At 35.2% G+C, this 13,236-nt stretch overlaps 1 protein-coding gene across 2 annotated transcripts in view; it reads right to left on the reverse strand.

The window, feature by feature from the left end:
• Positions 1–13,236, reverse strand: part of AKT3 (AKT serine/threonine kinase 3) — a 161,159-nt gene that overhangs the window by 41,211 nt on the left and 106,712 nt on the right. For both annotated transcript variants that reach the window (XM_074863247.1, XM_074863248.1), the window contains exons 7-9: positions 10,692–10,757; positions 8,987–9,055; positions 1,340–1,462 (exon numbers count right to left, since the gene is read on the reverse strand). In XM_074863247.1, the coding sequence (XP_074719348.1) occupies positions 1,340–1,462; positions 8,987–9,055; positions 10,692–10,757 (258 nt within the window). The remainder of the gene's footprint in view (positions 1–1,339; positions 1,463–8,986; positions 9,056–10,691; positions 10,758–13,236) is intronic.

Raw genomic sequence — 13,236 nt, forward strand, 5'->3', positions numbered from 1 at the left:
GGCCTTGAACACTTCCAGGGAGGGGGCAGCCACAACTTCTCTGGACAACCTGTTCCAGTCTCTCACCACCCTCACAGTAAAGAATTTCTTCCTTATATCTAACCTAAATCTACCTTCTTTCAGTTTAAAACTGTTACCCCTCATCCTATCACTACACTCCCTGATAAAGAGTCCCTCCCCACCTTTCCTGTAGACCCCCTTTAAGTACTGAAAGGCTGCTATAAGGTCTCCCCAGAGCCTGCTCTTCTCCAGGCTGAACAACCCCAGCTCTCTCAGTCTGTCTTCATAAGGGAGGTGCTCCAGACCCCGTTATACATTTCCTGTTGAGTCTAAAAGTGTCATACAAAGAAGTTGCAAAGTAGAAGACACCAGCAATAGAAGATTAATGACTTCAAATTCCTCTTTCCTTATTCTCTAGAATTTAAATCAAAAATCACGACCTATCATTCCTTGACCAGACAATTCCATATTAACCCAGTATTTTGCTTTCTGTCTACTCCCTGAGTAGAACTTGCCTACCATTGCCTCCTTTTTGATTCCTGTACAAAGGAGTCAATGAATGAACTCCACTAGTGTGCATGTATAATGGGAAAGCACAATTTCCCATACAAGAAATTAAAGGCTTGTCACAGAAATAGTCTTGTTGTGGAATTTAGAGGTTCCTCGCACATAAGTTAGAAAATGTTCCTGTTGAAAGCAGAAGTTATTTTCCATAGAAGATGGTCATACTGCATCACAGAGTACGTGGAGTTTCAGGCAACAGAGGATACACAAATCTATACACAGACAAATCTAAGACAAACTACATTCCAGTATTATGAATCTTTCCCAAGGTACAAAGGACAAAATAATTTTTAAATTAAGGCTGAAATTCTTTTCCTATTGAAGTATTCTGAATTATTTCAAATGTTTTCAAACCATACAAAAACATAACTCTTTGGTGAGATAAACAGAATGCAGTCACATTGCCCCAATTCCCCATTTCCCTTGTTTGGGGATACTGAGAATTATATTTGAGATTTGTGTTGAAATTCAGGTTAAGTTATATGCAATGGGGGGGGGGGGGGGGGGGGGGAGGATCAGAAGTTTAAATCTCCTTCAAGTGCTATTACTAAGTTATGCTGTTTCTTTTTTAATCAAGTTAAAGTCAAATAATGTACCCATCTATAGATTACTGTATCAAACATCTTCCTTCAGCACACACAACTTTAAAGTGAACACAGATTTTTTTTTCCCCATTAACTCTGAATAGTGCAACTTTATAATTACTTTGTGTTTGTCCCAATAGTCTCTGCAAAACAAAATTTTGATTACTTTTTTTTTTCCCCTCTTTTTTTACCTTGAGATCACGGTACACAATCTTCCCAGAATGCAGATAGTCCAGGGCAGAGACAATTTCTGCACCATAGAAGCGTGTGCGGTCCTCTGAGAACACCCGCTCTCTCGACAAATGGAAAAACAGCTGCAGGGTAAACAGCAGGGACAGGATTGTAATAATTACTGATTTAGTGGGGGAAATTAACACAAACATAAAACACCTCTCATCACCATATTGTGATGATAGATAGTGTACTCTCAGTGGACACTCAGCACTCTTAGACAGCAGCTGGCTTATCTTTTCCAGGTTTCCAAAGGGAGAAAGCGAGCTGTTAAATCAGCGTTTTAATCAATATACCAATCTTGTTTAAGGCATTCTGCTTGCTACTCATTTAACCTTCAGTTACCAGAGAAGAAAAAAAAAAAAGTATGCAGCAGCATCATTCTGTACTTCTCCCTCCACCACTTCCTTGGATTTTTATTTTAAGACACTGAGAAATAACACTAAAATACTCAGATTCGGGTTCTGCCTTAATTTTTCCAGTAATTCAGTAACTTCCCTTTGAACTGAAAAAAGTCTAGTTCTTCAGTAGACTTCAACTGAAACAGGTGAACTGGCATTTTACAAGAACAGCACATTCATACTGCTAGCAATATCAGTCACTACAAACAGCAAACCAACAACTGTTTAGGGCTTATAAAAACAAATCTGTGTATTCCTTTGCTACAATGTAAACATTTCTTTGGGGATTTTGTCTCTTCTTTAATACTTCATAAGTAACAGCACTTTGCAGACACTTTTTAACTGAAGTCTTTCGGTGAAAAATATTAGTCATTACATGTTGCCAGTAAATTCAGCTGCAACGAAAAAGCATAAGGTGAAGTTCTGTAAGGTTGTTAGCATCTTATTGGATAAAACTTCACCCTCAGAACCTGGAACACACCTAAAAAAGCAGAATTCGGCTATGTAATTCAAATGCTCTCAAAAATGGTTAGTTTTATTTACTGTGTTAAGAAAGCTTGGGAAAGTCCTCAAGCAAAGATTAGTGAGTATGTTTCTGTATTCTGCATATGACCAAACATGCTGCCTTCCTTACTCCTTCAAGCTAGTGTTTTGGATTTTACCACAGGGGCTAACAATGAGCAAAACAGAAATACAGAAAATGTGATCATTTATAAATTAAACATAGACAAGGAAATCCATAACAACAGTGTCGGTTTTCTATTTTCACTGCTAAAATATCAAGTAGGTGAGAATTCCGAAATGGCAGGGTAGGTACAAAAAAAAACCCCAACCAACCAACAACCAACCAACCAACAAAAAAAAAAAAGTGTGCTTAATCTGTCATTACCACATCCTACTTTACACCTGTAGGAAATCTACACTACTCACACGGCACAGAGTGTAAAAATTACTGCAGCTATTTTCAGCATGTGGACTTTTCAAAATGTAATTAAAAAGTCAATCCTATAAACAACTAGAAGTCAACTGCTTTCCTGACAGTTGTACTTCAAAAAATGTGCATTACTTTCTTCTGAACCTAAACAAACTTCCCACTAAACAGCCTTTTGGCAGCATATATTTGTATAAGCAGAGACTTCACAGCAAACAGTAACTGCAGTATGATTTAAAGAGAATATCTCATTTTCGTTCATTGTATCTGCATTTCCTTTTCAATTTCTTTTTGAATTCTCAAGACACCCTGTATAAAAATGGAATACCTGCATGACAAGGAGTATCATTATTTTGTAGGTATTTCAATTCCTCCTGCTGCTCGTTTTCCCTGTTCAAGCACCAATCCCTGGTGGGGACATCAGTCCCCCCTGTAGTAACCTGCTTTCTGTACTGATGACTGCTTAATTGCCAACACAAACACAAGACCCACACAGATTAAGCACCTAAATTTGCCTTCATGAAGTGTCTCACATATTATAAAATCCAGAAAAGAATAAATACGTTTCTTAGTTTGTGAGGTTTTTTTCCACACACATTTTTGTGAGATTTAAATAGGAAACAAACACCACTAAGTAGATCTTCATCCAAATAAAGTAAAATACAAAATTTATGTAATTTATGCATTTATGTCTGTTTTGTGGTCTCCTTCATAAATACTGAGCTAATGTCACGCATTTTTAAGAGTTTTATTTGTTTTGATGGACTCAAAGTAATTAAAAATAAAGGCCAACTTTCAGATCACTTTTTAATGTGTACAAATAGCAAACACATTCCAAAAATTTATAATATAACCTCCAGTTAGCTCTACATTCATAGCTATGCAAAAGCACTATTGCAATTTTCTGTATGAAAGAGACTAATCCAGTAGCTGAGCAGTAAAATCTTAGAAAACACTAGAACCTCAGGATATTTGTCAGCAACAGATGTACCAGTTTCTGTAAAAAAAGTGTCCCAATTTGAATCTCAGACTTGATAACCTCACAAAACATAAAAAAAAATTATTTTCTTTAAAGTTTATTTCCAACAAAATATTCTTTATATTAATTCAAAATACTAACTTCAGAGTAAAATGACCAGCTAGGAGCAACTAGCAACAGTTCTGTGTTTGCTGGAGACTGAGTTCCCAGGTGAGTTTATTTTAACATGATATATGACACTACAGTCACTCTTCATAAGCATTCTTCATATTATTATAACACTTTACAGAGTTGTCATCAAATCATACATACTAGTTTTGAATGAAGAATGTACATTTAGATATAAAAATCCATGTTAAAAGGGAATTCATACACTCAGATACATGCTAAATATACTAAAGCAAATTTTTAAATTGTAATAGAAAAATCTAATTCAGTGAGATTACAGCATTATTTTCATCTAATTATTTAGTCAGTTCACTATTTTGAAATAATAATCCCACCAGGCTCTATTTACAATTGTCAGAACATGAAGATTAGATTTATTAAGTCAGAGAAGGAAAAGAAGAAATATGGTGGAAGGTTATGAAAAAAGCTTCCAACATTTTCACTATTTATTGATTTACAGTTATTAAATATGTGCTATAAAGTCATTGGACTGTCAATAGAAATAGCTTTGGCACAAAGAAAGCCATTTTGCACATCACATTTTTGATGGCATACATGAGGGTGCTATAGTTACAGTGAGGACTGGAGCTATAAATTTTCTGGTATGTCTTTATTTAAAAACTGAACAACAATGTTGCCACAGGGTTTTTTCCTAATAAAAGATTTTAATGGAAAAAATCTAATAAATAAAAACAAAGATCAAACATAAAATATATTCAACTGCAGATCCAATCGTGCCAAATATATAAAAGACATAACCTTGTATCAATCAATATGTTAAACTTCCACACATGCTAGTGACCTATTTAGCATGCCGAAAGTTGTATGACTAAGTCTTGTTATTGTATTTTGGGTGTGTTCAGCTCTGCATTTAAACACATTTTATATTTGACTGTTGATTTGACTCTTTTGCAAAGCATTTGCAATAGCAGTCTTGAAAGCCTGAATTATTTGTCTGTTATTTCAGAATTTATACTGCTTCTAGGCACATTTTATACCCAAAGAAATATAGCACCCTTATCTTGGACTATCATAATTTTAAGCTAAGGAACATTCTCTCATTCAATTAGAGTTCAGGAAAACAAAACAGGACACAACCGAGATAAAAATGACAAAGCTTACAACAATATTTAGTTATTTTTCATTAGGTGGGTTGTAAATCCTCTGTCCTTTTTTCTAGACAGAAATAGTACTTGTTCAATTACAACAAAACATTTAGTTCTCTCTTGCCTAATGAATTGAAATAAGAGCTGTGGAAAAAAAAATGCCAAGCAGAACAGAGATGCAGAATTCTGGTGTGGAGAAGCCATCTGAACAAATTTCAGAGTCTAATTTTATTATACAGATAATTACCAATTAAGTTTGTTACAAAGTATGGAATTTGGAATTATCCTGAAAGTGCAAAGCAAGGAAGTTAATCAACTTATTAGTCAGCTGAATCAGTGTACTCTGCAGAGTAATGTATGTAATACATTTCATTTCTAAGGCTTTTCAACCTTTAAAGCAAAATAGTGGAAATAAAAAATGAGAAACATACACTCCAAAAGTATTCCCCAACAATAAAGACTCATTCTTCAAATATAATTTTTTATACCACAGTTTATACCATTCTGTGTAGCCTGGAAGTTGGAGGAACACTGTAGTGTAATACTAATGTACTGCAATCACATAATACTCAAAATTATAGGGGTTACAAAAGGAAGAGTAGGCAAACCAATACTAGCAGGAAAACCATCAATACAGCCTTACACATTTTTTTAAAAATGTTGATAGGACAAGGACAGCAAAAAGTGTACCAAAATGAAGGGGTTTTCTTTTCTTTAAAGTAGGCCTGTGTTCATCTGTAAGTACTGATAGTTTTATTTATTTAAAAATATTTACATGAATATTCTATATTTTGAACCAAAGTAAACACAGTTTATCATGCAATACTGCACGTACTTTTTTAACACACACTCATAAAATATGCCATTTCAAAGTCTTGATAATGGAATTTGACCATCTCAACTAAGACAGATGAGTATTTTTTTCTAAAAATCAAATTTCAATGTCTTAATGCTACTTTAATGTAATTCCTTCAGTATAACAAGGGTATTAAGAAGTAATCCCAACATTAGAAGTATTCTTCTAGCTCTATACTGCAACATAGTTTATGAGCAACAGACATTGCTAAACATTTCATCCACAGAGTCCAACAGCAACACTAAAAAAAGTTAAGCTTTCAATCCACAACAAAGATTTCAAGATTGGGCCCTTAAGCTGCAGAAAATTAACTGTAAAAGTTGTCAGTATAAGGAAAACATATTCGAGATTTCCGTCTGGATAATTTGCTTGAAAAAACTCTCTAATGTTTTTCTTTAATATATTTAGCTACAGAATATGCTTTTAGGGCTTTTTTTAAAATGAAGTCAAAAGAGAATTCAATACAGTAATACTTTGTACATTGTAAAAAAGCACACACATAGACCAGTAAAACTGATGGAGTTACATTTTCATTATAGGGTGTCCTCTTACTGAGTCTAATTTGAAGTTACATAGGCAAGGTAAAGTAAAGATTAAGTTGCTACTATTCTGGTGAGATATTAAATTCAACATGGATCTAGATTTTTAACGCGTATAGAAGATTCTTGTATAGAATCATTCTATCACAATTTCTTCTCCAGAATGAAATTCAGTGACCCCCTCCTCGACTGTTTTCCTTCCTAACCACAGGACGAGGAACTGAACACTACTAGTACTGACCACACTTTTTATTACTGTAGTAGGGCAGAAGCCTAAACCGTGGTGTTTTCTTGCTTTCACCTGAGTGAGAGTCAAGAGTACGGATACAAACTTCAAGAACTCCTTCATTCAGAGGACTGTTTGGTTAATGTGCTCCTCAAAGACATAATCCATGAAAACTCCCAAGCAATTGACTCAGGCACAACTGTTTAACTAAAAAGAATTCTTTAATCTAAAGGAATTTTAAACAGAAACACACTGAAGGTAGTACAGCTCTGGAGAGAATCAAAAGCAACATGGTACTGCTACAGTCAATTTCCCACTGGAAGGATATAATTAAAAGATGACTTTTCAACACCTTCAACAGTGAGAAACCATTGTAAGGAAATGAAACTTCCTTGGAACACAGAGAGAACAGTAGAAGGAAGTAGCAAAAGAAAGAAGTCTGTGTACCGTTATAAGAGATATGCTTACAAATGGCTAAAATGCTGGCTAAACTTTGTGCAACTTACTTTCAGTAGTTCTGAGTTCAAACAAGGCTATTTTTATAAACATGAAGTCCTTTGTATTTCTTAGCAGACAGCAACTAAAGTTTGAAATTCACAGGAAAATTCAGTAAGATTAAAGATTTTCCTATTAAAAAGGACAGTTTGTCCAACTTTCTATTCCAGATCTCTAGTCAAAGAGAAGCACATAAGCAAATCAAGAGAGTTTCTTCAAAGAAAACTGTGTACCCTGAAAGGCCATTATTTCCCATTGTGGCAAAAATTTATGGTTAGTTTCACTGAATTAGGGAACCATCAGCAAAGAACACAAGCATGGAAAAGTGAACCACTCTTGGCAAAGTACATTGCAATCATTCAAATCCCAATAAGCAAAGGCAGGCTGCCACCAAGAAACCCATGACACAAGATGTTTGCAGCAGTTGCCACAAAGGTGCACCACCCAATGCAGAGGAACACAAGATACAAGCCTCATCAAAACACAGTGTCAGAGTATCCTCAATCTTAAGAAAGGAGTCTAAAACATTCTCTATGAGCTCTGCTCTACATTCAAATACAACAGAAAGGTATCTTTCAAAAAGATGAGTATCTAAATGATAGGCTGATGTTAAAAACATACTTTCAAAGTGCATCCCCTGACATTACAGAAATGCAGTAAGGTCTTATACAGAGAAAACTAAAAAGAATTAGCTAGTTATAAGGCATCACTTTTAAAACTTGTTGTAGATAGCACTGACATAAGTTCAACAACAAATAAACCAGCTGAGTGTCCCAAGAGAAGGCTGTTATCCCGTTACTGCTGAGGGAGATTTTTGTGTCTAGTTCAACTAGCCAAAATGGTTGAATGCCTGTAATGTCCAGAACCAGGTTTATACATATTGAGTCAAACAAGCCATTCTCCTATATGAGAACCCTACTGCACCATATTTAGCCATGGCTGGTAGCAGACGGCCATGGATCAGTTAGCATGTAAATGGGCCTCAGACTGGGCCCAGAAATCGCCAGAGCAATGAATGCAAGACTCTGGGGCACTCTGGGGGTGCTCAGGCATTGGGATTACAGCTGAAAACAGTTTTATTGTAGGAGAACACAGCAAAAGGATAATGCAAAACATGGTATCAGGCTGCAGCAATTACTGAATGAAGAAACACTGTTCTAATAAAAAAACACTTACTCCTTTAATGTTATTATGCAGCACATAGTAGACAAAGGAAAACCCCCTGTTTATGTTGTAATGAGATACAGTCTGAATAGCAAACAGCACCTAAAAGGTAGATAAAAGCCCTCTTCTTACATTGCAATTCTCTAATTCCATTTGATGGGTATAGTTTTTGATACTTCAGTAAAGAGCTGGAGGACAGCAATGGCTTAAAGGCTAACAACGTTCTAAGAAGTTTAGCACTTAAGATGAAATTTCCAGAGTATACAGCAAGTGAAGGAGACAGAAGTAATGAAAAATATGAACACTACACTCTTTTTTCATAGGTATTTGCAATGGTTGAGGCAAAGAAGAGAGCACATATTTCACATTAGGACAAAAGTAAGACTAGTCAACATCATTTTCACTTGTTTGCACTAGATTATGACTGTTTCATGCCAGAACATGTGATAATATGCTTGAAGAAAAAACAGTAAGCAAGCTATTTGTAATTATTTCTCTACCACAAAATTATCTTTCAGGATACAAGAGTCTAATTTTTCAAGAATAGCAACTACTTTTGACAGCATAGTTATAAAACCTGTCTACATTTTTTTTTAAATAAAACAGCTTTAAAAATTTAAAAAAAAACCCCAACCTTCAAAGATACTAGAAAGCAAAAAAGGCAAGAAAAATTATATCCTTTAAAGTGTAAACCAGTGACAGCATTTCCATTACAAGTGCAGAACATCTTTTTTAAACTTACCTCTCCTCCGTTAACATACTCCATCACAAAACACAAACGATCCTTTGTCTGGAAGGAATATTTCAAGGACTTGCAAAGAAAACAGCAAAACCAAAGCAATTATCATCTTGTATTAACCTGACTTCTTGCACTTAAACTGTAACAAAAATTAATTTTATTCTCTTCAGCAGACAATTCTAACTTGGTGAGACCTTTCAGAGTAACTAAAAATGTAACCTCCTATCTGGAGCTTGAGATGAAGTAACACAAAAACCTTCATGTCTTCCCTCATCTCTGCCACATGGTCACTGATATGAAGACGTCATGCTTATTATAATACAATACTGAATAGTTACTAAAATACACAATTCTATACTCCATTTCTTACTGCCGTACCTGGTACCAGCTACTCTCAGTCATCGTATTTTATGATGTCCACTTGCTCAATGCCCATGAAGAGAGAGATTACCTTATTCTTTTTAATTTCTCCCAAACGAAATCTTAAAAGTGATCTTAACCTCCAGCCTGCTTTCATTTCCAAAGCAAGGACTCTCTAGTTTCACATACTATGCAATGTTAAAAACACTGAGTGCCAAATGAATATATTTATTTACATATCATTTTTAAATTGCAACAAATATTATTATCTTAACTAAAATTTTTGACTTATCAATGTTGATTTGATTTTGCTGGGAAAAATTATACCAAAGAAAATCTACAGAAGCAGGCTTGGCCTAAAGGAAATGAAATGCAGTAGAATTACACATAAAAAAATCATTATGAGACACATGTGACTTAAATACTGCATGTCTCCTTAAAATATTTGTTTAATAATATCAGAAATATATAAAGATACATCTGCAGTTACATTGTTGTATGATTTGATTAGAATTACACCTGCTCCTGCTTACCTTTACACTCTAATTCTTAGAAACTTTGGGGGATCTCATTTCTCTTAAATAAATTTCCAAGAATATTTTGGCCAAGCAATTCAAATGCAATCCTCTGCTTTCTAAACGGTTTATGATTCTCTAAATAGGAAAGCTTCCGTGTTATACTTTGATATTTTAATACAAAAAAGAAAATAAGTTTTCCCTATCTTAAAATACATGTTAATTATCTTTTGAAATCAATGAAAGTTTTTCCAATATATTCTCAAAGGAATCAGAATTATTTCTACAGAAGAAAGTCAGTTGTAAAATTAAAACTATTAAACATAATTTGTCATAAATCTCAAAATTTTCATCTTCTTTTCAATATTTTCCTTCTATTAAATATTAACTATATGAAGACAAAGATACTGAAGTAGTGGGGTTTGATTTTTGTCACTCCATGGGCTACTTACATTGAAAAAATAGGTATTTTTATCATTTTATTGAATTGTTAATTAAGTTTTCTTGATAAAAATTACTTACTTGACACTATGTGAAATCAGTAACTTCTATTACAAAAGTGTTCACATACAAAAATCGCACAACAGTTACATTCTACAATTAAATTTGTTTTCAGTGCAGTTAAACGTTACAAAATTATTAGAAACCTTATTTCTGAACTCTTAAATACATATTCTGATAAAGGATATCATAAGCACCAGATAGTTACTGCTTGTTTACAAATCATCATGAGAAAGACTTCAAAAAGTGTTTGTAAATTATGTTCATAATGGAATACCCATCATGTTGAAAATTACTTAATAGTGTACTTAAAACTAATTCCTAATACTTACTGTTAAAAAAGGGTGTCTGGTGTTTTTCAATACTCTGCTTTCTGTAAGCGTATGAGCCACTTCATCCTGAGAAATAAAGAGTAGAAGAAGTAGGTTTGAATTAAGATATAATATTTTTATTTAATTAATTACAAGGAAAAGGTCAAAACATGTGGAAAGAGAAAGCTACAGTATAGCTTTGAAAAATGAATGAACCTGAAAGAAACGTGAAAAATAATTCACGTTTTTTGAGAAAATATTTTAAAGTAAATTTAAGATTGGCAATATAAAATTTAACATATTTTACTTGATTTTCTTGGTTTTTCTATTCTTGCTTTCAAATTAAGTCTTTAAGTTTATAACCAATGCAGAGAAAGAAGAAATTATAATATTGGATTTGATAGTTTAAAAATATAGTTATCACAACTTCACAGTTCTGGTATGAATCATCTGAACAACATATCTACAGAGAGATTGAATCAATTTGCAAGAAACATACACAGGTAGTAACTGACAGGCAACTACAAAACCTAGTCTAATCTAGCCTAACATTAAGTAAAGCCAGTTTTCCTGTTTTCAAACATTCACTTGGTTTGGTGTTTGCTTTGTTTTTCTTTAAAACCATGTAGCCATACAAAACCGCCTCCCTCATCTGCCTTGGGCTGTCCTTACAATCCAGTTGGGGAGTGCTTCTGGGGCTGGGCCCGACCCCATTCCCCAAGGACACAGACCTCCTCCAGGGGAGGTGGGAGATGTCCACACAACCCCCAGCCAAATTTTGAGAAAGGGGCAATTCGGAGAGACACAGAGACACTCTCCCGCCTGTGAGCTTGAATGGGGAAGATTAAAATGAGCCCTGTGCCCTCGCGAGTATTTGTGCCAGGGGAAGCTCACCCGTGCTCGTCCCCCGCTCCCTCCACAGCCCGGGCCCTCTTGCCATCTTCCTGGAGGCGAGGAGGAGCCTGGAGGGGTGACAGCGAGGCCCCAAGGGCAGGGCTATGGCCCCTCATGCCACCAGCTTGAAAGAGAGCAGGGGCCATGCAGGGGCGAGGGGAAGAGGATAGCGGGAAGAGGCCTCACCCTGCCCTACAATGACAAGCACAACCTAAGGACTAGGAAGAAAAGCAGGGCACTTAGGAGGTTCATGTTATGGATACACAGCCATTTTATGCAATTCTGCATGTAATACATACTGTGAATCCCCCCTCCCCAGGCTGCCAGGGGCAAGACCTAAAAAGCCGGAGAGCCGTTGGGCTGGGTTCTGTAGCGCTAGGCTACCACTGAGTGTTATATTATACAGAATTGAAGACAAACTTAGTGCAACTCAAACTTCAACCATAATCCCACAGAAGTAAATATATTTAGTCAGAGTATACTTTATTAGTGCTACAAATAATATCAATATAACATTATTGTAATATACATGCTTATCAGACTATGTTCTGAAGATAAGGTATAAAGGTATAAACAAGAAAATAAACACAGATGTCAGGACTTTAATTAAACTTTTAAAATTGTCAAAAGAGGAAGTTAACAACAGCAAAGTTAGTGGTAATAAATTATGATGCCATTTAACCGACTAGCATGTATAGTGCTACAGTGTATACACTACAACCACATACTGGGGGAAAACCAAAAAACACTTTAAGAAGAAAAGCAAGCCTGAAGTTTTATTTATTTATTTTTAAACCTCAGGGTTGACCAGATATGGGGCATAAAAAGCTGTCAATGGCCAGTTTTTCCAGCATTGTCTCAGAAGTTTGTAACACTGGTAGCAATTTCCTGGTATGTGTAATACTAATCTGCCCTGAAAATTCAGGATCAACAGATTTTATCTGAACTGGGCAGATGCTATACAACCTTCTAGGTACAGCTGTCAACGCATCACTTTTCTGCTTCATATTATGCTGTTACAGGTATGACCTTCTATACTATACATTATATCACATTATAGGCTGAGTTGGGACTGGTCTACCTAGTGACTGTATCCTTAGCACTGATCTCCAGAGTTAAATGTTAGTGATAAATCCACATGGCATACTTACACACTTACTGAGCTAGTCATCTAAGTTCAGGCTCAAGTCTGCTTTTGGTTTTAGTTTGGGAAGGAGTGGAAAAACTGGTATTTGGTGACTATAGGGAAAAAAACATGATCACTTCATCACCTGTGAAGATCTAAGCATAGTCTATATTTTTATTCTTTCAATAAGAAGTTTCTTATCAATATACAACCATACTATGCAAAACAAGTTCTGAGGACGTCAAATCTAAAAGACTGATGTGCTCCCATTTTCATCACAGGATAAAAGGCATCTTTCCTCACACACTTATTTTCTTGTTAGTCTACAAATAGGCAGAAAAACAGACCCTGTTTTGCTTCAGGGAGTGCCAGGTTCTGCCCAATCTATCACTGAGCTAGCTTTCTGTTTTCAGGTAAACAGATCTATGAACAGTTGCATCCCTGATCTCTTCAAAGTTTCTCTAGTTTTATACATACCTCTATGAACAAGAATTTTTGCTCAACAAAGTTATCCAAGAATCAGTTTTAACCCTTCTAAGAATTCTG

The sequence above is a fragment of the Strix uralensis genome, chromosome 3 (assembly GCF_047716275.1).
Source record: "Strix uralensis isolate ZFMK-TIS-50842 chromosome 3, bStrUra1, whole genome shotgun sequence".
Taxonomy (NCBI): Eukaryota; Metazoa; Chordata; class Aves; order Strigiformes; family Strigidae; genus Strix; species Strix uralensis.